Source organism: Pseudophryne corroboree, chromosome 4 (genome assembly GCF_028390025.1).
Source record: "Pseudophryne corroboree isolate aPseCor3 chromosome 4, aPseCor3.hap2, whole genome shotgun sequence".
Taxonomy (NCBI): Eukaryota; Metazoa; Chordata; class Amphibia; order Anura; family Myobatrachidae; genus Pseudophryne; species Pseudophryne corroboree.
The window spans coordinates 433,827,693-433,851,541 of NC_086447.1; the positions used below are offsets into that span (position 1 = coordinate 433,827,693).

At 46.1% G+C, this 23,849-nt stretch overlaps 1 protein-coding gene across 5 annotated transcripts in view; it reads right to left on the reverse strand.

The window, feature by feature from the left end:
* Positions 1 to 23,849, reverse strand: part of IBTK (inhibitor of Bruton tyrosine kinase) — a 325,853-nt gene that overhangs the window by 192,848 nt on the left and 109,156 nt on the right. For all 5 annotated transcript variants that reach the window (XR_010176005.1, XM_063916884.1, XM_063916885.1 and 2 more), the window contains 3 exons: positions 20,966 to 21,048; positions 15,212 to 15,249; positions 36 to 132 (listed from right to left, as the gene is read on the reverse strand). Coding sequence is in view for 4 of the 5 variants with exons in the window: in XM_063916884.1 (XP_063772954.1) it covers positions 36 to 132; positions 15,212 to 15,249; positions 20,966 to 21,048 (218 nt within the window). In the remaining variant the exon portion in view is untranslated. The remainder of the gene's footprint in view (positions 1 to 35; positions 133 to 15,211; positions 15,250 to 20,965; positions 21,049 to 23,849) is intronic.

Genomic DNA, 23,849 nt, shown 5'->3' on the forward strand with positions numbered 1-23,849 from the left:
ATAATAATAGTCTATATGTAATCCATTACACTCACCTTTGACAGCAGGAGCTTCATCTGTATATATATAATCAATAATGACATGTAACACATCTGAGTGGACAGGCATTTCTAGAGCCGTACAGCATGTTGCCTATAATAAATCAACATATACACATTGGAGTTAATATAATAAAAAGAAACATAACATTAACAGCTTACATGTGAGAGGCACAGTTTGGGAAGTATTTTCTTATTTACATTCAAGTTGTACAAACCAGATACATGAATTAGAGTAACAGGACAATTGGAGCAGGCTGATAACCAGTCTTCACATGTTAAGATAAAATATAATTTCCAGCAAGCTACAAGGATCAGTACCATTAAGTCTTGTCTATCTGAAATTGTGTACTAAATTTTCCATTCAAGGAATGTTTATAGGAGAAATAAAATTAAGACATTAGTCACAGAAAACATTTTGAAGTCAATACAGGCCTCAAACATTCTAAAATATTTAATATTAATAAAACAAATTATTTTTTTATGAAAACATTCTGCATAACTCTTCAATGTCATCAGATTTCTTAATCACTCGCAATAGAATACCATAGGGATTCATGCATCAATGTTGCAGTAGTGCAATGATTTTTATTAGGCCATATCGATGCAGTCAGATTTACAAAACTGATAGTGCAGGGACAGCGTATGCGAGAACACGCAGTCCCTGCTGTGGCTATCACTTATCTTTTATGACATCGCACAAGCACAGCAGTGTCATTTCTGATCAACCTATGGTGGAGGACAGTGGCTGTGGGAGAAAGACCTGCACTTTACAGAGCTTGTTATATAGGGGCCAGACCTATCAATGACGTCTCCTGCATTAGGCTATTGTTACATACTCACCATGCTTAAAACCCTACATAACCTGCAGATTCTACATGATTTCAGTATACTTATGTATTTTTAGACTCTCCAGGAGTATCATCGAATTGGGTTCTATTGGCCCTGCCAATTCCCAGAGACTGATTAACAGCATTTTTCCCTATAACCTCCCCCTGCTCTTCTGGGAGCCCGGAAGACTTCTTGAAAAACCGTGAGTCTCCTGCAGGTTCCAAGAGAGTAAAACATGGCTGTAAATAAAAAAGGGCTTGATAGATACGCTCCATGGACTTTTAGACCTTAAATTAAATGCAATACAGAACACCAACGCTTTGGCACAATCTGGCTTCAAATATACAGCATGACTTTACACTTGCAAAACATCATTTGTAATATGACTAATAAATTAAATTCAGAGTCCCAAAAGCCTTGCTTTTATTCATATTTTCTGTATTATCTTTTTGTGCTCTTAGTACTTTTTCTTTTGTTTAAAGGATAAAGTATATTTTTGGAGTTTTAAATCCTACTGGGCATAAGTGTAACAGCACACTGATGATGATCGCAACGGAATATGCTGCGCTATATAAGAAACTGTTAATAAATAACTGATGACTAGTAGCAAACACATGGTCGACTGGTGCAAGATGCACACAACCTATTCCATACACACAATGCATCAGTTCCAAAATTGTGAAAGTTTCAGATAATCATAAAATTCTTTCCAATTTATTATTATTTTTTATTTCAAATTGTTCAGGAGAAAACGTTCATTTCTCTGCCCACCTTTGTTTCAGGCTTCCTGAAATTAACATTAAGGGGGTGAGTCAATTAGCCGTGTTAAATGTAGATTTTACAGCAAGGTACATTACAGTGCACTTTTTGGAATATTTTTGGCATGCACATTCACGCGACTCTCACTATTCAGTTAGAAAATGCTTATCGCAAATAGAGATGTGCACTTGAAATTTTTCGGGTTTTGTGTTTTGGTTTTGGGTTCGGTTCCGCGGCCGTGTTTTGGGTTCGACCGCGTTTTGGCAAAACCTCACCGAATTTTTTTTGTCGGATTCGGGTGTGTTTTGGATTCGGGTGTTTTTTTCAAAAAACACTAAAAAACAGCTTAAATCATAGAATTTGGGGGTCATTTTGACCCCAAAGTATTATTAACCTCAAAAACCATAATTTCCACTCATTTTCAGTCTATTCTGAATACCTCACACCTCACAATATTATTTTTAGTCCTAAAATTTGCACCGAGGTCGCTGGATGACTAAGCTAAGCGACCCTAGAGGCCGACACAAACACCTGGCCCATCTAGGAGTGGCACTGCAGTGTCACGCAGGATGGCCCTTCCAAAAAACACTCCCCAAACAGCACATGACGCAAAGAAAAAAAGAGGCGCAATGAGGTAGCTGTGTGAGTAAGATAAGCGACCCTAGTGGCCGACACAAACACCTGGCCCATCTAGGAGTGGCACTGCAGTGTCACGCAGGATGGCCCTTCCAAAAAACACTCCCCAAACAGCACATGACGCAAAGAAAAAAATAAGAATTTACTTACCGATAATTCTATTTCTCATAGTCCGTAGTGGATGCTGGGGACTCCGTAAGGACCATGGGGAATAGCGGCTCCGCAGGAGACTGGGCACATCTAAAGAAAGCTTTAGGACTAACTGGTGTGCACTGGCTCCTCCCCCTATGACCCTCCTCCAAGCCTCAGTTAGGATACTGTGCCCGGACGAGCGTACACAATAAGGAAGGATTTTGAATCCCGGGTAAGACTCATACCAGCCACACCAATCACACCGTATAACCTGTGATCTGAACCCAGTTAACAGCATGATAACAAAGGAGCCTCTGAAAGATGGCTCACAACAATAATAACCCGATTTTTGTAACAATAACTATGTACAAGTATTGCAGACAATCCGCACTTGGGATGGGCGCCCAGCATCCACTACGGACTATGAGAAATAGAATTATCGGTAAGTAAATTCTTATTTTCTCTAACGTCCTAAGTGGATGCTGGGGACTCCGTAAGGACCATGGGGATTATACCAAAGCTCCCAAACGGGCGGGAGAGTGCGGATGACTCTGCAGCACCAATTGAGAGAACTCCAGGTCCTCCTCAGCCAGGATATCAATTTTGTAGAATTTTACAAACGTATTTGCTCCTGACCAAGTAGCTGCTCGGCAAAGTTGTAAAGCCGAGACCCCTCGGGCAGCCGCCCAAGATGAGCCCACCTTCCTTGTGGAGTGGGCATTTACAGATTTTTGGCTGTGGCAGGCCTGCCACAGAATGTGCAAGCTGAATTGTACTACAAATCCAACGAGCAATCGTCTGCTTAGAAGCAGGAGCACCCAGCTTGTTGGGTGCACACAGGATAAACAGCGAGTCAGATTTCCTGACTCCAGCCGTCCTGGAAACATATATTTTCAGGGCACTGACAACGTCTAGCAACTTGGAGGCCTCCAAGTCCCTAGTAGCCGCAGGCACCACCAATAGGTTGGTTCAGGTGAGACGCTGAAACCACCTTGGGGAGAAACTGAGGACGAGTCCTCAATTCCGCCCTGTCCGAATGGAAAATCAGATAAGGGCTTTTTCAGGATAAAGCCGCCAATTCTGACACGCGCCTGGCCCAGGCCAGGGCCAACAGCATGACCACTTTCCATGTGAGATATTTTAACTCCACAGATTTAAGTGGTTCAAACCAATGTGACTTTTGGAACCCAAAACTACATTGAGATCCCAAAGTGCCACTGGAGGCACCAAAGGAGGCTGTATATGCAGTACCCCTTTTACAAACGTCTGAACTTCAGGGACTGAAGCTAGTTCTTTTTGGAAGAAAATTGACAGGGCCGAAAATTTGAACCTTAATGGACCCCAATTTCAGGCCCATAGACACTCCTGTTTGCAGGAAATGTAGGAATCGACCCAGTTGAATTTCCTCCGTCGGGCCTTACTGGCCTCGCACCACGCAACATATTTTCGCCAATTGCGGTGATAATGTTTTTGCGGTTACATCCTTCCTGGCTTTGATCAGGATAGGGATGACTTCATCCGGAATGCCTTTTTTCCTTCAGGATCCGGCGTTCAACCGCCATGCCGTCAAACGCAGCCGCGGTAAGTCTTGGAACAGACAGGGTCCTTGCTGGAGCAGGTCCCTTCTTAGAGGTAGAGGCCACGGATCCTCCGTGAGCATCTCTTGAAGTTCCGGTTACCAAGTCCTTCTTGGCCAATCCGGAGCCACGAATATAGTGCTTTCTCCTCTCCATCTTATCAATCTCAGTACCTTGGGTATGAGAGGCAGAGGAGGGAACACATACACTGACTGGTACACCCACGGTGTTACCAGAGCGTCTACAACTATTGCCTGAGGGTCTCTTGACCTGGCGCAATACCTGTCGAGTTTTTTAATCATGTGGACGACTTCTGGGTGAAGTCCCCACTCTCCCGGGTGGAGGTCGTGCTGAGGAAGTCTGCTTCCCAGTTGTCCACTCCCGGAATGAATACTGTTGACAGTGCTATCACATGATTTTCCGCCCAGCGAAGAATCCCTGCAGCTTCTGCCATTGCCCTCCTGCTTCTTGTGCCACCCTGTCTGTTTACGTGGGTGACTGCCATGATGTTGTCCGACTGGATCAACACCGGCTGACCTTGAAGCAGAGGTCTTGCTAAGCTTAGAGCATTGTAAATGGCCCTTAGCTTCAGGATATTTATGTGAAGTGATGTATCCAGGCTTGACCCTAAGCCCTGGATATTCCTTCCCTGTGTGACTGCTCCCCAGCCTCGCAGGCTGGCATCCGTGGTCACCAGGACCCAGTCCTGAATGCCGAATCTGCGGCCCTCTAGAAGATGAGCACTCTGCAACCACCACATGATGGATACCCTTGTCCTTGGTGACAGGGTTATCCGCTGATGCATCTGAAAATGCGACCCGGACCATTTGTCCAGTAGGTTCCACTGGAAAGTTCTTGCGTGGAATCTAACGAATGGGATTGCTTCGCAGGAAGCCACCATTTTTACCCAGAACCCTTGTGCATTGATGCACTGAGACTTGGTTCGGTTTTAGGAGGTTCCTGACTAGCTCGGATAACTCCCTGGCTTTCTCTTCCGGGAGAAACACCTTTTTTCTGGACTGTGTCCAGGAACATCCCTAGGAAACAGAAGACAAGTCGTCGGAACCAGCTGCGATTTTGGAATATTGAGAATCCAATCGTGCTGCCGCAACACTACCTGAGATAGTGCTACACCGACTTCCAACTGTTCCCTGGATCTTACCCTTATCAGGGAATCGTCCAAGTAAGGGATAACTAAAATTCCCTTCCTTCGAAGGGATATCATTTCGGCCATTACCTTGGTAAAGACCCGGGGTGCCGTGGACCATCCCTACGGCAGCGTCTGAACTGATAGTGACAGTTCTGTACCATAACCTGAGGTACCCTTGGTGAGAAGGGTAAATTTTGACATGAAGGTAAGCATCCTTGATGTCCCGAGACATCATGTAGTCCCCTTCTTCCAGGTTCGCAATCACTGCTCTGAGTGACTCAATCTTGAATTTGAACCTCTGTATGTAAGTGTTCAAAGATTTTAGATTTTAGATTTAGAATCGGTCTCACCGGGCCGTCTGGCTTCGGTACCACAATAGTGTGGAATAATACCCCGTTCCCTGTTGCAGGAGGGGTACCTTGATTATCACCTGCTGGGAATACAGCTTGTGAATGGCTTCCAAAACTGCCTCCCTGTCAGAGGGAGACGTCGGTAAAGCCGACTTTTGGAAACGGCGAGGGGGAGACGTCTCGAATTTCAATATGTACCCTTGAGATATTACCTGAAGGATCCAGGGGTCTACTTGCGAGTGAGCCCACTGCGCACTGAAATTCATTGAGAACGGGCCCCCACCGTGCCTGAGCTTGTAAGGCCCTAGCGTCATACTGAGGGCTTTTGCAGAGGCGGGAAAGGATTTCTGTTCCTGGGAACTGGGTAATCTCTTCAGCCTTTTTCCTCTCCCTCTGTCACGAGCAGAAAAGAGGAACCTTTTGTCCGCTTGCCAACAAAGGACTGCGCCTGATAATACGGCGTCTTGTTTTGAGAGGCGACCTGGGGTACAAACGTGGATTTCCCAGTTGTTGCCGTGGCCACCAGGTCTAAAAGACCGACCCCAAATGTCCCCTTTCAAAGGCAATACTTCCAAATGCCGTTTGGAATCCGCATCACCTGACCATTTTACTGGTAGAATTGGACAACGCACTTATACTTGATGCCAGTCGGCAAATATTCCGCTGTGCATCATGCATATATAGAAATGCATCTTTTAAATGCTCTATAGGCAATAATATACTATCCTTATCTAGGATATCAATATTTCCAGTCAGGGAATCCGACCATGCCAACCCAGCACTGCACCTCCAGGCTGAGGCGATTGCTGGTCGCAGTATAACACCAGTATGTGTGTGAATACATTTTTGGATACCCTCCTGCTTTCTATCAGCAGGATCCTTAAGGGCGGCCATCTCATGAGAGGGTAGAGCCCTTGTTCTTACAAGCGTGTGAGCGCCTTATCCCCCCTAGGGGGTGTTTCCCAACGCACCCTAACCTCTGGCGGGAAAGGGTATACAGCCAATACTTTTTAAGAAATTATCAATTGTTATCGGGGGGAAACCCACGCATCATCACACACCTCATTTTATTTCTCAGATTCAGGAAAACTACAGGTAGTTTTTTCCTCACCGAACATAATACCCCTTTTTGGTGGTACTCGTATTATCAGAAATGTATAAAACATTTTCCATTGTCTCAATCATGTAACGTGTGGCCCTACTGGAAATCACGGTTGTCTCTTCACCGTCGACACAGGAGTCAGTATCCGTGTCGGCGTCTGTATCTGCCATCTGAGGTAACGGGCGCTTTAGAGCCCCTGACGGCCTATGAGACGTCTGGACAGGCACAAGCTGAGTAGCCGGCTGTCTCATGTCAACCACTGTTTTTTTTATACAGAGCTGACACTGTCACGTAATTTTCAACAGTACATCCACTCAGGTGTCGACCCCCTAGGTGGTGACATCACTGTTACAGACACTCTGCTCCGTCTCCACATCATTTTTCTCCTCATACATGTCGACACAAACGTACCGACACACAGCACACACACAGGGAATGCTCTGATAGAGGACAGGACCCCACTAGCCCTTTGGGGAGACAGAGGGAGAGTATGCCAGCACACACCAGAGCGCTATATATATATACAGGGATAACCTTATATAAGTGTTTTTCCCCTTATAGCTGCTGTATGTTTTAATACTGCGCCTAATTAGTGCCCCCCTCTCTTTTTTTTAACCCTTTCTGTAGTGTAGTGACTGCAGGGAAGAGCCAGGGAGCTTCCCTCCAACTGAGCTGTGAGGGAAAATGGCGCCAGTGTGCTGAGGAGATAGGCTCCGCCCCCTTTTCGGTGGCCTTATCTCCCGTTTTTCTGTATATTCTGGCAGGGGTTAAATGCATCCATATAGCCCAGGAGCTATATGTGATGTATTTTTTGCCATGTAAGGTATTTTTATCATGTTTTATTGCGTCTCAGGGCGCCCCCCCCCAGCGCCCTGCACCCTCAGTGACCGGAGTATGAAGTGTGCTGAGAGCAATGGCGCACAGCTGCAGTGCTGTGCGCTACCTTATTGAAGACAGGAACGTCTTCTGCCGCCGATTTTTCCGGACCTCTTCGCTCTTCTGGCTCTGTAAGGGGGCCGGCGGCGCGGCTCCGGGACCCATCCAGGCTGGGCCTGTGATCGTCCCTCTGGAGCTAATGTCCAGTAGCCAAGAAGCCCAATCCACTCTGCACGCAGGTGAGTTTGCTTCTTCTCCCCTTAGTCCCTCGATGCAGTGAGCCTGTTGCCAGCAGGTCTCACTGAAAATAACAAACCTAAACTAAAACTTTCACTAAGAAGCTCAGGAGAGCCCCTAGTGTGCACCCTTCTCGTCGGGCACAGAAATCTAACTGAGGCTTGGAGGAGGGTCATAGGGGGAGGAGCCAGTGCACACCAGTTAGTCCTAAAGCTTTCTTTAGATGTGCCCAGTCTCCTGCGGAGCCGCTATTCCCCTTGGTCCTTACGGAGTCCCCAGCATCCACTTAGGACGTTAGAGAAAAAGAGGCGCAATGAGGTAGCTGTGTGAGTAAGATAAGCGACCCTAGTGGCCGACACAAACACCTGGCCCATCTAGGAGTGGCACTGCAGTGTCACGCAGGATGGCCCTTCCAAAAAACACTCCCCAAACAGCACATGACGCAAAGAAAAAAAGAGGCGCAATGAGGTAGCTGTGTGAGTAAGATAAGCGACCCTAGTGGCCGACACAAACACCTGGCCCATCTAGGAGTGGCACTGCAGTGTCACGCAGGATGGCCCTTCCAAAAAACACTCCCCAAACAGCACATGACGCAAAGAAAAAAAGAGGCGCAATGAGGTAGCTGTGTGAGTAAGATAAGCGACCCTAGTGGCCGACACAAACACCTGGCCCATCTAGGAGTGGCACTGCAGTGTCACGCAGGATGGCCCTTCCAAAAAACACTCCCCAAACAGCACATGACGCAAAGAAAAAAAGAGGCGCAATGAGGTAGCTGTGTGAGTAAGATAAGCGACCCTAGTGGCCGACACAAACACCTGGCCCATCTAGGAGTGGCACTGCAGTGTCACGCAGGATGGCCCTTCCAAAAAACACTCCCCAAACAGCACATGACGCAAAGAAGAAAAAAAGAAAAAAGAGGTGCAAGATGGAATTGTCCTTGGGCCCTCCCACCCACCCTTATGTTGTATAAACAGGACATGCACACTTTAACCAACCCATCATTTCAGTGACAGGGTCTGCCACACGACTGTGACTGAAATGACGGGTTGGTTTGGACCCCCACCAAAAAAGAAGCAATTAATCTCTCCTTGCACAAACTGGCTCTACAGAGGCAAGATGTCCACCTCATCATCATCCTCCGATATATCACCGTGTACATCCCCCTCCTCACAGATTATCAATTCGTCCCCACTGGAATCCACCATCTCAGCTCCCTGTGTACTTTGTGGAGGCAATTGCTGCTGGTCAATGTCTCCACGGAGGAATTGATTATAATTCATTTTAATGAACATCATCTTCTCCACATTTTCTGAAAGTAACCTCGTACGCCGATTGCTGACAAGGTGAGCGGCGGCACTAAACACTCTTTCGGAGTACACACTTGTGGGAGGGCAACTTAGGTAGAATAAAGCCAGTTTGTGCAAGGGCCTCCAAATTGCCTCTTTTTCCTGCCAGTATAAGTACGGACTGTGTGACGTGCCTACTTGGATGCGGTCACTCATATAATCCTCCACCATTCTTTCAATGGGGAGAGAATCATATGCAGTGACAGTAGACGACATGTCCGTAATCGTTGTCAGGTCCTTCAGTCCGGACCAGATGTCAGCATCAGCAGTCGCTCCAGACTGCCCTGCATCACCGCCAGCGGGTGGGCTCGGAATTCTGAGCCTTTTCCTCGCACCCCCAGTTGCGGGAGAATGTGAAGGAGGAGATGTTGACAGGTCGCGTTCCGCTTGACTTGACAATTTTCTCACCAGCAGGTCTTTGAACCCCAGCAGACTTGTGTCTGCCGGAAAGAGAGATCCAAGGTATGTTTTAAATCTAGGATCGAGCACGGTGGCCAAAATGTAGTGCTCTGATTTCAACAGATTGACCACCCGTGAATCCTTGTTAAGTGAATTAAGGGCTCCATCCACAAGTCCCACATGCCTAGCGGAATCGCTCCGTGTTAGCTCCTCCTTCAATGTCTCCAGCTTCTTCTGCAAAAGCCTGATGAGGGGAATGACCTGACTCAGGCTGGCAGTGTCTGAACTGACTTCACGTGTGGCAAGTTCAAAGGGCAGCAGAACCTTGCACAACGTTGAAATCATTCTCCACTGCGCTTGAGACAGGTGCATTCCACCTCCTATATCGTGCTGAATTGTATAGGCTTGAATGGCCTTTTGCTGCTCCTCCAACCTCTGAAGTATATATAGGGTTGAATTCCACCTCGTTACCACTTCTTGCTTCAGATGATGGCAGGGCAGGTTCAGGCGTTTTTGGTGTTGCTCCAGTCTTCTGTACGTGGTGCCTGTACGACGAAAGTGTCCCGCAATTCTTCTGGCCACCGACAGCATCTCTTGCACGCCCCTGTCGTTTTTTAAAAAATTCTGCACCACCAAATTCAAGGTATGTGCAAAACATGGGACGTGCTGGAATTTGCCCATATTTAATGCACACACAATATTGCTGGCGTTGTCCGATGCCACAAATCCTGCTGTTCTTGCGGCGGGAGTCCATACATCTACCCAGTGGGCTGTCACAGTCATATAGTCCTGACCCTGCCCTGCTCCACTTGTCCACATGTCCGTGGTTAAGTGGACATTGGGTACAACTGCATTTTTTAAGACACTGGTGAGTCTTTTTCTGACGTCCGTGTACATTCTCGGTATCGCCTGCCTAGAGAAGTGGAACCTAGATGGTATTTGGTAACGGGGGCACACTACCTCAAGAAATTGTCTAGTTCCCTGTGAACGGCGGATACCGGACGCACGTCTAACACCAACATAGTTGTCAAGGCCTCAGTTATCCGCTTTGCAGCAGGATGACTGCTGTGATATTTCATCTTCCTCGCAAAGGACTGTTGGACAGTCAATTGCTTGGTGGAAGTAGTAAAAGTGGTCTTACGATTTCCCCTCTGGGATGACCATCGACTCCCAGCAGCAACAACAGCAGCGCCAGCAGCAGTAGGCGTTACACGCAAGGATGCATCAGAGGAATCCCAGGCAGGAGAGGAATCGTCAGAATTGCCAGTGACATGGCCTGCAGGACTATTGGCATTCCTGGGGAAGGAGGAAATTGACACTGAGGGAGTTGGTGGGGTGGTTTGCGTGAGCTTGGTTACAAGAGGAAGGGATTTACTGGTCAGTGGACTGTTTCCTCTGTCGCCCAAAGTTTTTGAACTTGTCACTGACTTATTATGAATGCGCTGCAGGTGACGTATAAGGGAGGATGTTCCGAGGTGGTTAACGTCCTTACCCCTACTTATTACAGCTTGACAAAGGCAACACACGGCTTGACAAATGTTGTCCGCATTTCTGTTGAAATACTTCCACACCGAAGAGCTGATTTTTTTGGTATTTTCACCAGGCATGTCAACGGCCATATTCCTCCCACGGACAACAGGTGTCTCCCCGGGTGCCTGACTTAAACAAACCACCTCACCATCAGAATCCTCCTTGTCAATTTCCTCCCCAGCGCCAGCAACACCCATATCCTCCTCATCCTGGTGTACTTCAACACTGACATCTTCAATCTGACTATCAGGAACTGGACTGCGGGTGCTCCTTCCAGCACTTGCAGGGGGCGTGCAAATGGTGGAAGGCGCATGCTCTTCACGTCCAGTGTTGGGAAGGTCAGGCATCGAAACCGACACAATTGGACTCTCCTTGTGGATTTGGGATTTCGAAGAACGCACAGTTCTTTGCGGTGCTTTTGCCAGCTTGAGTCTTTTCATTTTTCTAGCGAGAGGCTGAGTGCTTCCATCCTCATGTGAAGCTGAACCACTAGCCATGAACATAGGCCAGGGCCTCAGCCGTTCCTTGCCACTCCGTGTGGTAAATGGCATATTGGCAAGTTTACGCTTCTCCTCCGACAATTTTATTTTAGATTTTGGAGTCCTTTTTTTACTGATATTTGGTGTTTTGGATTTTACATGCTCTGTACTATGACATTGGGCATCGGCCTTGGCAGACGACGTTGCTGGCATTTCATCGTCTCGGCCATGACTAGTGGCAGCAGCTTCAGCACGAGGTGGAAGTGGATCTTGATCTTTCCCTAATTTTGGAACCTCAACATTTTTGTTCTCCATATTTTAATAGGCACAACTAAAAGGCACCTCAGGTAAACAATGGAGATGGATGGATACTAGTATACTTATGGATGGACGAGCGACTGCCGACACAGAGGTAGCTACAGCCGTGGACTACCGTACTGTTTCTGCTGCTAATATAGACTGGATGATAATGAGATGAAATTAATATATATATATAATATCACTAGTACTGCAGCCGGACAGGTATATATATTTATTATGTAATGACTGATGACGGACCTGCTGGACACTGTCAGCTCAGCAGCACCGCAGACTGCTACAGTAAGCTACTATAGTAGTATGTATCAAGAAGAAAGAAAAAAAAAAAACACGGGTAGGTGGTATACAATTATGGATGGACGAGCGACTGCCGACACAGAGGTAGCTACAGCCGTGGACTACCGTACTGTGTCTGCTGCTAATATAGACTGGATGATAATGAGATGAAATTAATATATATATATATAATATCACTAGTACTGCAGCCGGACAGGTATATATATTTATTATGTAATGACTGATGACGGACCTGCTGGACACTGTCAGCTCAGCAGCACCGCAGACTGCTACAGTAAGCTACTATAGTAGTATGTATCAAGAAGAAAGAAAAAAAAAAAAAAAACACGGGTAGGTGGTATACAATTATGGATGGACGAGCGACTGCCGACACAGAGGTAGCTACAGCCGTGGACTACCGTACTGTGTCTGCTGCTAATATAGACTGGATGATAATGAGATTAAATTAATATATATATATATAATATCACTAGTACTGCAGCTGGACAGGTATATATATTTATTATGTAATGACTGATGACGGACCTGCTGGACACTGTCAGCTCAGCAGCACCGCAGACTGCTACAGCAGTAAGCTACTATAGTAGTATGTATCAAGAAGAAAGAAAAAAAAAAAACCACGGGTAGGTGGTATACAATTATGGATGGACGAGCGACTGCCGACACAGAGGTAGCTACAGCCGTGGACTACCGTACTGTGTCTGCTGCTAATATAGACTGGATGATAATGAGATGAAATTAATATATATATATATATATATAATATATCACTAGTACTGCAGCCGGACAGGTATATATATTTATTATGTAATGACTGATGACGGACCTGCTGGACACTGTCAGCTCAGCAGCACCGCAGACTGCTACAGTAAGCTACTATAGTAGTATGTATCAAGAAGAAAGAAAAAAAAAAAACCACGGGTAGGTGGTATACAATTATGGATGGACGAGCGACTGCCGACACAGAGGTAGCTACAGCCGTGGACTACCGTACTGTGTCTGCTGCTAATATAGACTGGATGATAATGAGATGAAATTAATATATATATATATATATAATATCACTAGTACTGCAGCCGGACAGGTATATATATTTATTATGTAATGACTGATGACGGACCTGCTGGACACTGTCAGCTCAGCAGCACCGCAGACTGCTACAGTAAGCTACTATAGTAGTATGTATCAAGAAGAAAGAAAAAAAAAAACACGGGTAGGTGGTATACAATTATGGATGGACGAGCGACTGCCGACACAGAGGTAGCTACAGCCGTGGACTACCGTACTGTGTCTGCTGCTAATATAGACTGGATGATAATGAGATGAAATTAATATATATATATATAATATCACTAGTACTGCAGCCGGACAGGTATATATATTTATTATGTAATGACTGATGACGGACCTGCTGGACACTGTCAGCTCAGAAGCACCGCAGACTGCTACAGTAAGCTACTATAGTAGTATGTATCAAGAAGAAAGAAAAAAGAAAAAAACACGGGTAGGTGGTATACAATTATGGATGGACGAGCGACTGCCGACACAGAGGTAGCTACAGCCGTGGACTACCGTACTGTGTCTGCTGCTAATATAGACTGGATGATAATGAGATGAAATTAATATATATATATAATATCACTAGTACTGCAGCCGGACAGGTATATATATTTATTATGTAATGACTGATGACGGACCTGCTGGACACTGTCAGCTCAGCAGCACCGCAGACTGCTACAGTAAGCTACTATAGTAGTATGTATCAAGAAGAAAGAAAAAAAAAAAAACACGGCTAGGTGGTATACAATTATGGATGGACGAGCGACTGCCGACACAGAGGTAGCTACAGCCGTGGACTACCGTACTGTGTCTGCTGCTAATATAGACTGGATGATAATGAGATGAAATTATTATATATATATATATATATATATATATATATATATATATATATATATATATATATATAATATCACTAGTACTGCAGCCGGACAGGTATATATATTTATTATGTAATGACTGATGACGGACCTGCTAGGTGGTATACAATTATATATATATTATATACAATTATATATATATATATATATTAAACTGGTGGTGATTAATTAAACTGGTGGTCAGGTCACTGGTCACACTATCAGCAACTTGCAAGTAGTACTCCTAAGCAGACAATCACAATATATACTGGTGGTCAGTGTGGTCACAATGGCAGTGTGGCACTCTGGCAGCAAAAGTGTGCACTGTACGTTAAAATATGTACTCCTGCTCTCAGACTCTAACTGCTCCCCACTGTCTCCCCCACAAGTCAGATATACAGTCACACTATCACTTCAGCAAGTAGTAGTACTCCTCCTAATGCTCCCCAAAATTACTAAAGTAAATACTGTGTCTCTCTCTACTCTAGTCTCACTCTCTTCTCTTCGTTTATAGAGGACGCCAGCCACGTCCTCTCCCTATCAATCTCAATGCACGTGTGAAAATGGCGGCGACGCGCGGCTCCTTATATAGAATCCGAGTCTCGCGATAGAATCCGAGCCTCGCGAGAATCCGACAGCGGGATGATGACGTTCGGGCGCGCTTGGGTTAACCGAGCAAGGCGGGAAGATCCGAGTCGCTCGGCCCCGTGTAAAAAAAACTGAAGTTCGGGCGGGTTCGGATTCCGAGGAACCGAACCCGCTCATCTCTAATCGCAAAGGTCATGGTTCAACCCATATGGAAAATAAAATCACTATAAAATCACCTTAAGTGATAAAATAATATGGCAGAGTAGTACAGAAGGCTGTAAGCTGCCACAAGCTCTTAAAAAGCGTCAAATGATTGAGTTGTGAATATTTTATTAACAGTGAAAAAAAAAAAAATTAAACAAAGCGTATATCAGCAAAGTGGGGGGAGGTGTGGGGGAGTGTACCAGAAGTCCTGAAAAAAGTCCTGTCATTTTTTAGATTAAGATAGGGATTTTTTCCTACTTTGCACCTACTCAGTATTTCTGATTGAACAGCAAAAAAAGTCGCAACCACAGGTTATTGACCCAAGGTAACGAGCATTGACAGAACACGAGGCCAACTGAATATTTGCCCTTATTGTAGACCAACGTACATAAAATGCGGTGAATCAAATAACTTCATCACTAATATTATACAAACTCATTTACCTCAATCCATGTGCTGCTAAGCATGCTATTAAAGTATTCTGCAAAACACAAACAAAATTGCCAGTTAAAATAAGATTTTACTCACCGGTAAATCTATTTCTCGTAGTCCGTAGTGGATGCTGGGGACTCCGTAAGGACCATGGGGAATAGACGGGCTCCGCAGGAGACTGGGCACTCTAAAGAAAGATTTAGTACTACCTGGTGTGCACTGGCTCCTCCCTCTATGCCCCTCCTCCAGACCTCAGTTAAGGAAACTGTGCCCGGAAGAGCTGACATTACAAGGAAAGGATTTTGGAACCCAGGGTAAGACTCATACCAGCCACACCAATCACACCGTATAACTTATGATAAACTTACCCAGTTAACAGTATGAACAAACAACAGAGCATCAACCAATGGATGCCAACATAACATAACCCTTTATTAAGCAATAACTATATACACGCATTGCAGAAAGTCCGCACTTGGGACGGGCGCCCAGCATCCACTACGGACTACGAGAAATAGATTTACCGGTGAGTAAAATCTTATTTTCTCTAACGTCCTAGTGGATGCTGGGGACTCCGTAATGACCATGGGGATTATACCAAAGCTCCCAAACGGGCGGGAGAGTGCGTTTGACTCGGCAGCACCGAATGGGCAAACACAAGGTCCTCCTCAGCCAGGGTATCAAACTTGTAGAATTTTGCAAAGGTGTTTGAACCCGACCAAGTAGCAGCTCGGCAAAGCTGTAATGCCGAGACCCCTCGGGCAGCCGCCCAAGAAGAGCCCACCTTCCTTGTGGAATGGGCTTTCACTGATTTTGGATGCGGCAATCCAGCCGCAGAATGAGCCTGCTGAATCGTGTTACAGATCCAGCGAGCAATAGTTTGCTTTAAAGCAGGAGCACCCAGCTTGTTGGATGCATACAGGATAAACAGCGAGTCAGTCTTCCTGACTCCAGCCGTTCTGGTTACCTAAATCTTCAAAGCCCGGACTACGTCAAACAGCTTGGAATCCTCCAAGTCACAAGTAGCCGCAGGCACCACAATAGGTTGGTTCAAATGAAAAGATGACACCACCTTTGGCAGAAATTGCGGACGAGTCCGCAATTCTGCCCTGTCCATATGGAAAACCAGATAGGGGCTTTTACATGACAACGCCGCCAATTCTGACACACGCCTAGCCGAAGCTAAGGCCAACAGCATGACCACTTTCCACGTGAGATACTTTAGCTCCACAGTCTTAAGTGGCTCAAACCAGTGGGATTTCAGGAAACCCAACACCACGTTAAGATCCCAAGGTGCCACCGGTGGCACAAAAGGGGGCTGAATATGCAGCACTCCCTTAACAAACGTCTGAACCTCAGGCAGTGAAGCCAGCTCTTTTTGAAAGAAAATGGATAGGGTCGAAATCTGGACCTTTATGGACCCTAATTTTAGGCCCATAGTCACACCTGACTGTAGGAAGTGCAGGAATCGACCCAGCTGGAATTCCTCTGTAGGGGCCTTCCTGGCCTCACACCAAGCAACATATTTTCGCCATATACGGTGATAATGCTTTGCTGTCACGTCCTTCCTAGCCTTTATCAGCGTAGGAATAACTTCATCCGGAATGCCTTTTTCCGCTAGGATCCGGCGTTCAACCGCCATGCCGTCAAACGCAGCCGCGGTAAGTCTTGAAACAGACAGGGCCCTTGTTGCAACAGATCCTGTCTTGAGAGGCAGAGGCCATGGGTCCTCTGTGAGCATTTCTTGCAGTTCCGGGTACCAAGTCCTTCTTGGCCAATCCGGAACAATGAGTATTGTTCTCACTCCTCTTTTTCTTACAATTCTCAGCACCTTTGGTATGAGAGGAAGAGGAGGAAACCCATAGACCGACTGGAACACCCACGGTGTTACTAGTGCGTCCACAGCTATCGCCTGAGGGTCCCTTGACCTGGCGCAATACCTTTTTAGCTTTTTGTTGAGGCAAGACGCCATCATGTCCACCTGTGGCAGTTCCCATCGATTTGCAATCTGCGTGAAGACTTCCTGATGAAGTCCCCACTCTCCCGGGTGGAGGTCGTGCCTGCTGAGGAAGTCTGCTTCCCAGTTGTCCACTCCCGGAATGTACACTGCTGACAGTGCGCTTACGTGATTCTCCGCCCAGTGAAGAATTCTGGTGGCTTCTACCATCGCCACCCTGCTCCTTGTGCCGCCTTGGCGGTTTACATGAGCCACTGCGGTCTGACTGGATCAGAACCGGTTGGTCGCGAAGCAGGGTCTCCGCTTGACTTAGGGCGTTGTATATGGCCCTTAGTTCCAGGATATTGATGTGAAGGCAAGTCTCCTGCCTTGACCACAGCCCTTGGAAATTTCTTCCCTGTGTGACTGCCCCCCACCCTCGGAGGCTTGCATTCGTGGTCACCAGGACCCAGTCCTGAATGCCGAATCTGCAACCTTCGAGAAGGTGAGCACTCTGCAGTCACCACAGGAAAGACACCCTGGCTCTGGGGGATAGGGTGATTAACCGATGCATCCGAAGATGTGATCCGGACCACTTGTCCAGTAAGTCCCATTGGAAGGTCCTCCTATGGAACCTGCCGAAGGGAATGGCCCCGAATGATGCCACCCTCCTTCCCAGGACTCGAGTGCAGTGATGCACTGACACCTGTTTTGGTTTTAATAGATTCCTGACCAGTGTCACGAGCTTCTGAGCTCTCTCTATCGGGAGATAAGCCCTTTTCTGGTCTGTGTCTAGGACCATGCCTAGAAGAGGCAGATGAGCTGTAAGAACCAACTGCGACTTTGGAATATATAGAATCCAGCCGTCTTGCTGTTTCACTTCCAGAGAAAGTTATACGCTGTTCAGCAACTGCTCTCTCGATCTCGCTTTTATGAGATCGTCCAAGTACGTGATAATAGTGACACCTTGCTTCCGCAGGAGCACCATCATTTCCGCCATTACCTTGGTGAATATTCTCAAGGCCGTGGAGAGACCATACGGCAACGTCTGAAATTGGTAATGACCATCCCGTACCGCAATTCTGAGGTACGCCTGATGAGGTGGATAAATGGGGACATGAAGGTATGCATCCTTTATGTCCCGAGTCACCATAAAATCTCCCCCTTTCAGGCTTGCAATAACCGCTCTTAGCGATTCTATCTTGAACTTGAACCCTTTCAGGCTGTATGTTCAGGGATTTTAGATTCAATATGGGTCCGACCGAACCGTCTGGTTTCGGGACTACAACATGGTCGAATAATAACCCCCTCCTTGTTGAAGGAGGGGAACCTTGACCACCACCTGTTGAAAATACAATTTATGAATTGCAGTTAACACTGTTTCCCTCTCGTGGGGGGAAGCCGGCAGGGCCGTCGGTGAGTCCAGCTTGTATCCCTGAGACACAATATCTATTGCCCAGGGATCTAACAGGGAGTTAACCCACTTGTGGCTGAACTGACGAAGGCGTGCCCCCACCGGGCCTAGCTCCGCCTTGCGGTGGATTTTTGTAGAGGCCGGGGAGGACTTCTGTTCCTGGGAACTAGCTGTGTTGTGCAGCTTCTTTCCTGTGCCCCCGCGCCTCTGGCAAGAAAGGACGCACCTCGGACTTTCTTGTTTCTTTATTCGAAAGGCTGCATTTGATAATGTCGTGCTTTCCTAGGCTGTGCAGGAATATAAGGCAAAATATCAGAATTACCAGCTATAGCTGTGTAGACTAGGTCCGTGAACCCTTCTCCACACAATCCTCAGCCTTCCACATGCCTCTTAAGTCGGCATCTTCTGTCCATTGTATATTCTACAGGACACATCAAGCAGAAATCGACATAGCTTCGACTCTAGGACCCAGTATACTCATGTCTCTTTGGGCATGTTTTATATATATATATATATATATATATATATATATATATATATCTATATATCTATATATCTATCTATCTATCACTTAAGACAGCATCTTTAATATATATATATATCTCTATATATACATATACATATCTATATGTATACTAGGGTCTCAATCTCTGCTGATAAGGTACCTGTCCACGCTGCCACAGCGCTATAAACCCATGCCGACACAATCGCCGGTCTGAGTAGCATACTAGAATGTGCACGCTATCTGCAGGATCCCTGAGAATAGCTAGTGCTACCTTCTGTGCAAACAGGACACCCTAGGGGAAGATTCCCAACACATCCTGGCCCTAGTGGGGAAAGGATACTGCCTGAGAATTTTTTGTGGGAAGCTGCAGTCTCTTGTCTGGAGATTCCCGCTCTTTTTCCTCATGAGAGGAGGGAAATTTACCTCAGCTTTCTTCCCCTTAACATGTGTACCCTTGTGTCAGGGACAGATGAGTCATCAGTGATATGCAAATCATCTTTTATTACAATAATAATATATTGGATACCTTTCAGCCATCTTGGCTGTAACTTTGCATTATCGAAGTCGACACTGGAGTCAAACTCCGTGTCGATATCAGTGTTTATTATTTTGGATAGTGAGCATTGTGAGACTCTGAAGGTCTCTGTGACACAGGGACAGACATGGGTAGATTTCCTGTCTGTTCTCTAATCTTTTGTGCAATAAATTCACCTCAGCACTTACACATATCCAAACAGGTGTCCGCGTTGTCGACGGAGACACCCTCTCACACACATATTTGCTCTATCTCCTCCTTAGGGGAGCCTTTTACCTCAGACATGTCGACACACACGTACCGACACACCACACACACAGGGGATGCTCTATTTGAAGACAGTTCCCCCACAAGGCCCTTTGGAGAGACAGAGAGAGAGTATGCCAGCACACACCCCAGCGCTATATGACCCAGGAATCACACAGTAACTTAGTGTTAACCCAGTAGCTGCTGTATATATTGTTTTTACGCCAAATTTATGTGCCCCCCCTCTCTTTTACACCCTCTCTATCGTGCAGGGGAGAGCCTGGGGAGCTTCCTCTCAGCGGAGCTGTGGAGAGAAAATGGCGCTGGTGAGTGCTGAGGAAGAAGGCCCCGCCCCCTCAGCGGCGGGCTTCTCCCGCGATTTTGTGTAAAATTAATGGCCGGGGCTCATGCATATAACAGTGCCCAACTGTATATATGCTGCTTTTGCCAGGAGGTACTTAATTGCTGCCCAGGGCGCCCCCCCCTGCGCCCTGCACCCTACAGTGACCGGAGTGTGTGGGTTAGTGTGGGAGCAATGGCGCACAGCTGCAGTGCTGTGCGCTACCTCATGTGAAGACAGGAGTCTTCTGCCGCCGATTTCGAGGTCTTCTTGCTTCTGCCGGCTTCTGTCTTCTGGCTCTGCGAGGGGGACGGCGGCACGGCTCCAGGAACGGACGACCAAGGTTAAGATCCTGTGTTCGAACCCTCTGGAGCTAATGGTGTCCAGTAGCCTAAGAAGCGCAACCTAGCCGCAGTTAGTAGGTTTGCTTCTCTCCCCTCAGTCCCTCGTAGCAGAGAGTCTGTTGCCAGCAGAAGCTCTCTGAAAATAAAAAACCTAACTAAAATACTTTCTTATTAGCAAGCTCAGGAGAGCCCACTAAAAGCACCCAGCTCTGGCCGGGCACAGATTCTAACTAAGGTCTGGAGGAGGGGCATAGAGGGAGGAGCCAGTGCACACCAGGTAGTACTAAATCTTTCTTTAGAGTGCCCAGTCTCCTGCGGAGCCCGTCTATTCCCCATGGTCCTTACGGAGTCCCCAGCATCCACTAGGACGTTAGAGAAAATAGTGTATATATACGGAAACAAAATTATAGCAAATCAATGAGTCCTGACAATAAATAAAACATACCAAGTCTTGCACACAGAACACATTTATGGCAGTGGAATTCTTTTCCATCTTCTGACCTCATGGTCACATCACATAGTGAAGAGCTGTAAACAGGAAATATTTCAGAACATCAAACATAAAATACGAATATATGATATTAACTAAATATTTACACAATTATATATGTAATGATTATTTATTATTATTATTTATACAACACCATATTATTTGAAGAAACTATTGAATAATTTGCATCTCTACCCAATTTAAGCATATAGTTTAAACTGCCTACCACGCAAATATTCACAAAATTGTGTGACAAAAGTTACCAAGAAATCAAATCATCTTAGAATTTTCTCCGTCAGCAATGGGACACTGGACCATGGGACTGCAGGTTGGGTCTGTAGCTGGCACTTTAACTGTAACTTTAAAAGGAAGCTCCTCCCCCATGTAGCGCCATAATGCAAGTCTTATTTAGGTGACTACAGTATTAAGCAGGCAAAGAGTGCTGTATCGATGGTAGAGGCAGTCAAATTCCTTCCCTGAGCAGATACCTGTGTTCTGATACTTTCAGCAGTCTTCATATAGGGAATAGAAAACTGAGAAGCAGACTTTCTGAGCAGAACTCCATTTATCCCAGGAGAAGGGGTCTCTAAATCCAGAGGTCATCCTCAGGTGGATCTCACGGCTACTCGACATAACTTCCAAGTTCTACAATTTTGTGTGAGATCCGGGGGTCCTATGGCTTTTGCTGTGGATGCCATGACTGTTCCATGGAACTTCCGTCTGGCACATCTGTTACCGACAATTCCAATATTGCTTTGGGTACTCAAGTAAATCAAAGATCAACAAGTGATGTAAATCCTAGTGGCTCCAGTTTGGCTACACAGGTCCTGGTACGCCAATATTCTCAACATGTCAGTAGGACCTGGGGCACGTCTTCCCCTTCGATCAGAACTGCTACAACAGGGTCCATCAACGGTTGGCTTTAACGGCCTGGCTATTGAGACCAAGTTTTTGAAAGCTAAAAAGGTTTTTCTCTTTTGGTAGTCCATACTATGCGACGAGCTGGAAACCTGTTTCATCATGCACTTACCACAGAGTATGAAAATCTACATATGGTGGTATGAATAAAGAAGGGTTCACACCTCAAAGTTTTGCCTCTCTCGTTTCTTGACCATGGTTCAGGCAGGTTTGGAGGCTGGTTTAAAGCTTCACTCCTTGAAAGTACAGATTTTGTCCCTGTCACTTCATTTCCAGCTGGGTTTGGCAGTTTTCTTCCAGAGGTCCGAACCTTTTAACAGGGCGTAGTGCATATTCAATTGTTTCTTCGACCGGAAGCACAGATAAATCTTAATCTGGTTCTATCAGCTCTCACACAGGCTCAATCAGTTTGTTGCTTGGAAGGTAGACCTTCTTATGGGTATTTACTCAGCCCGGTGAGATTCCGAGTTAGAGGCTTTGTCTTGCAAGCTGCCTTTTCTCGTTTTCCATGACGATAGAGCAGTTCTCTGTACGGTTCCTACGTTTCAGCCAAAAGTTGTTTTGTGTTCCACTTAAACCAAGAAATTGGCTTTCCAGTTTCTCTTTCTTCAGCGACTTCCCGGAACCGGGATGATCTGGCTCTACTGGACGTAGTGTGAGCTCTGCGGATGGTCTTAGACAAGACAGATCCTCTGATTGTTTTTATAACGCACATAAACAAGGTTGGTTGGCTACACAGCAGACCACTGCACGCTAGATCTGCGCAGTCATAACTCGAGCCTATTCTAGTGCGGGGCGACCAACACCTGACCGGTTGTCAGCACAATCTCCTGGGCAGCGTGACATAGGGCTTTAGCGGAACAGGTCTGTTGTGCAGCTACCTGGTCGTCTGTCCACAAGTTTGCTCGTATTTAATGTTTTCATGTTTGTATCTTCGGAGACACCCACTTTGGGCGTACAGATCTCCAGTCGGTCAGTCTGAGCATTCCCTCTCCCCTGTGGGCGGCTGTTGAACGTCCCATGGTCCATTGTCTCCCACCAGCCTTGTAAGAGCAAGAACAGGATTTTTGTTTACTTACCATTAAACCGTTTTCTTTGAAGCAGGCTGTTGGACATTGCTTTCCCTCCCTCATGCTCAGTCATACAAGGTTTTGGTTCTTAACTGTCCTCTCCCTACTGGTTTGTTTTATTGTTCTAACAGTTTCACTTGCTTACGGTTACTCCTTTCCAGACTCTTTTAAAGAAGTACTGGCATTAGGTGGTTGCAGGAAGGAGGAGCTTACTTTTAATGTTACATTTAGCTCAAGTGCCAGCTCCAGCCCCAATCTGCAATCCCACGGTACAGCATCCCACTGACTGCTTCAGAGAAAAGTACTGAATGGTAAGTGACCAAAAATCCTATTTTCATTCTTAGGAAATATGAGAGAATCATTGTCACTTTTAGATGTAGAGTAAGGTAATGGACATTCTTGATAGCATTATTGAAAAACCACTATCCCACATTCTAGTGCTAGTTCTTTGCTGCTCTCCATGAAAATCTGAAAAATGCCTTCTCAGACATAGGACTTCACCACTAGAGATATCGGTCAGAGGAAAATGTGAGCTTGTTCTGTGTAATAAACTACTGGTGGCTGTAGCTTTTCTATGCAAATCTGTGGTAAGATCTCCTTGTTTATTATGATTTCCTTACATATGCGAGTTTTAGGTAAAATAATTTTTCAAGATTTGTATTTTCCATACTCTTACATATGTGTTCATGTCCCCATCAGACTAGAGATGTACATATGGGGCTAGAAATAATGGGCCTAATTCAGACCTGATCGTAGTCGTGCAAAATTTAGCTCAGCTGCGATCAGCCACCCTGATATGCGGGGGGACGCCCAGCACAGGGCTAGTCTGGCCCGCATGTCTGGCCCTCCCC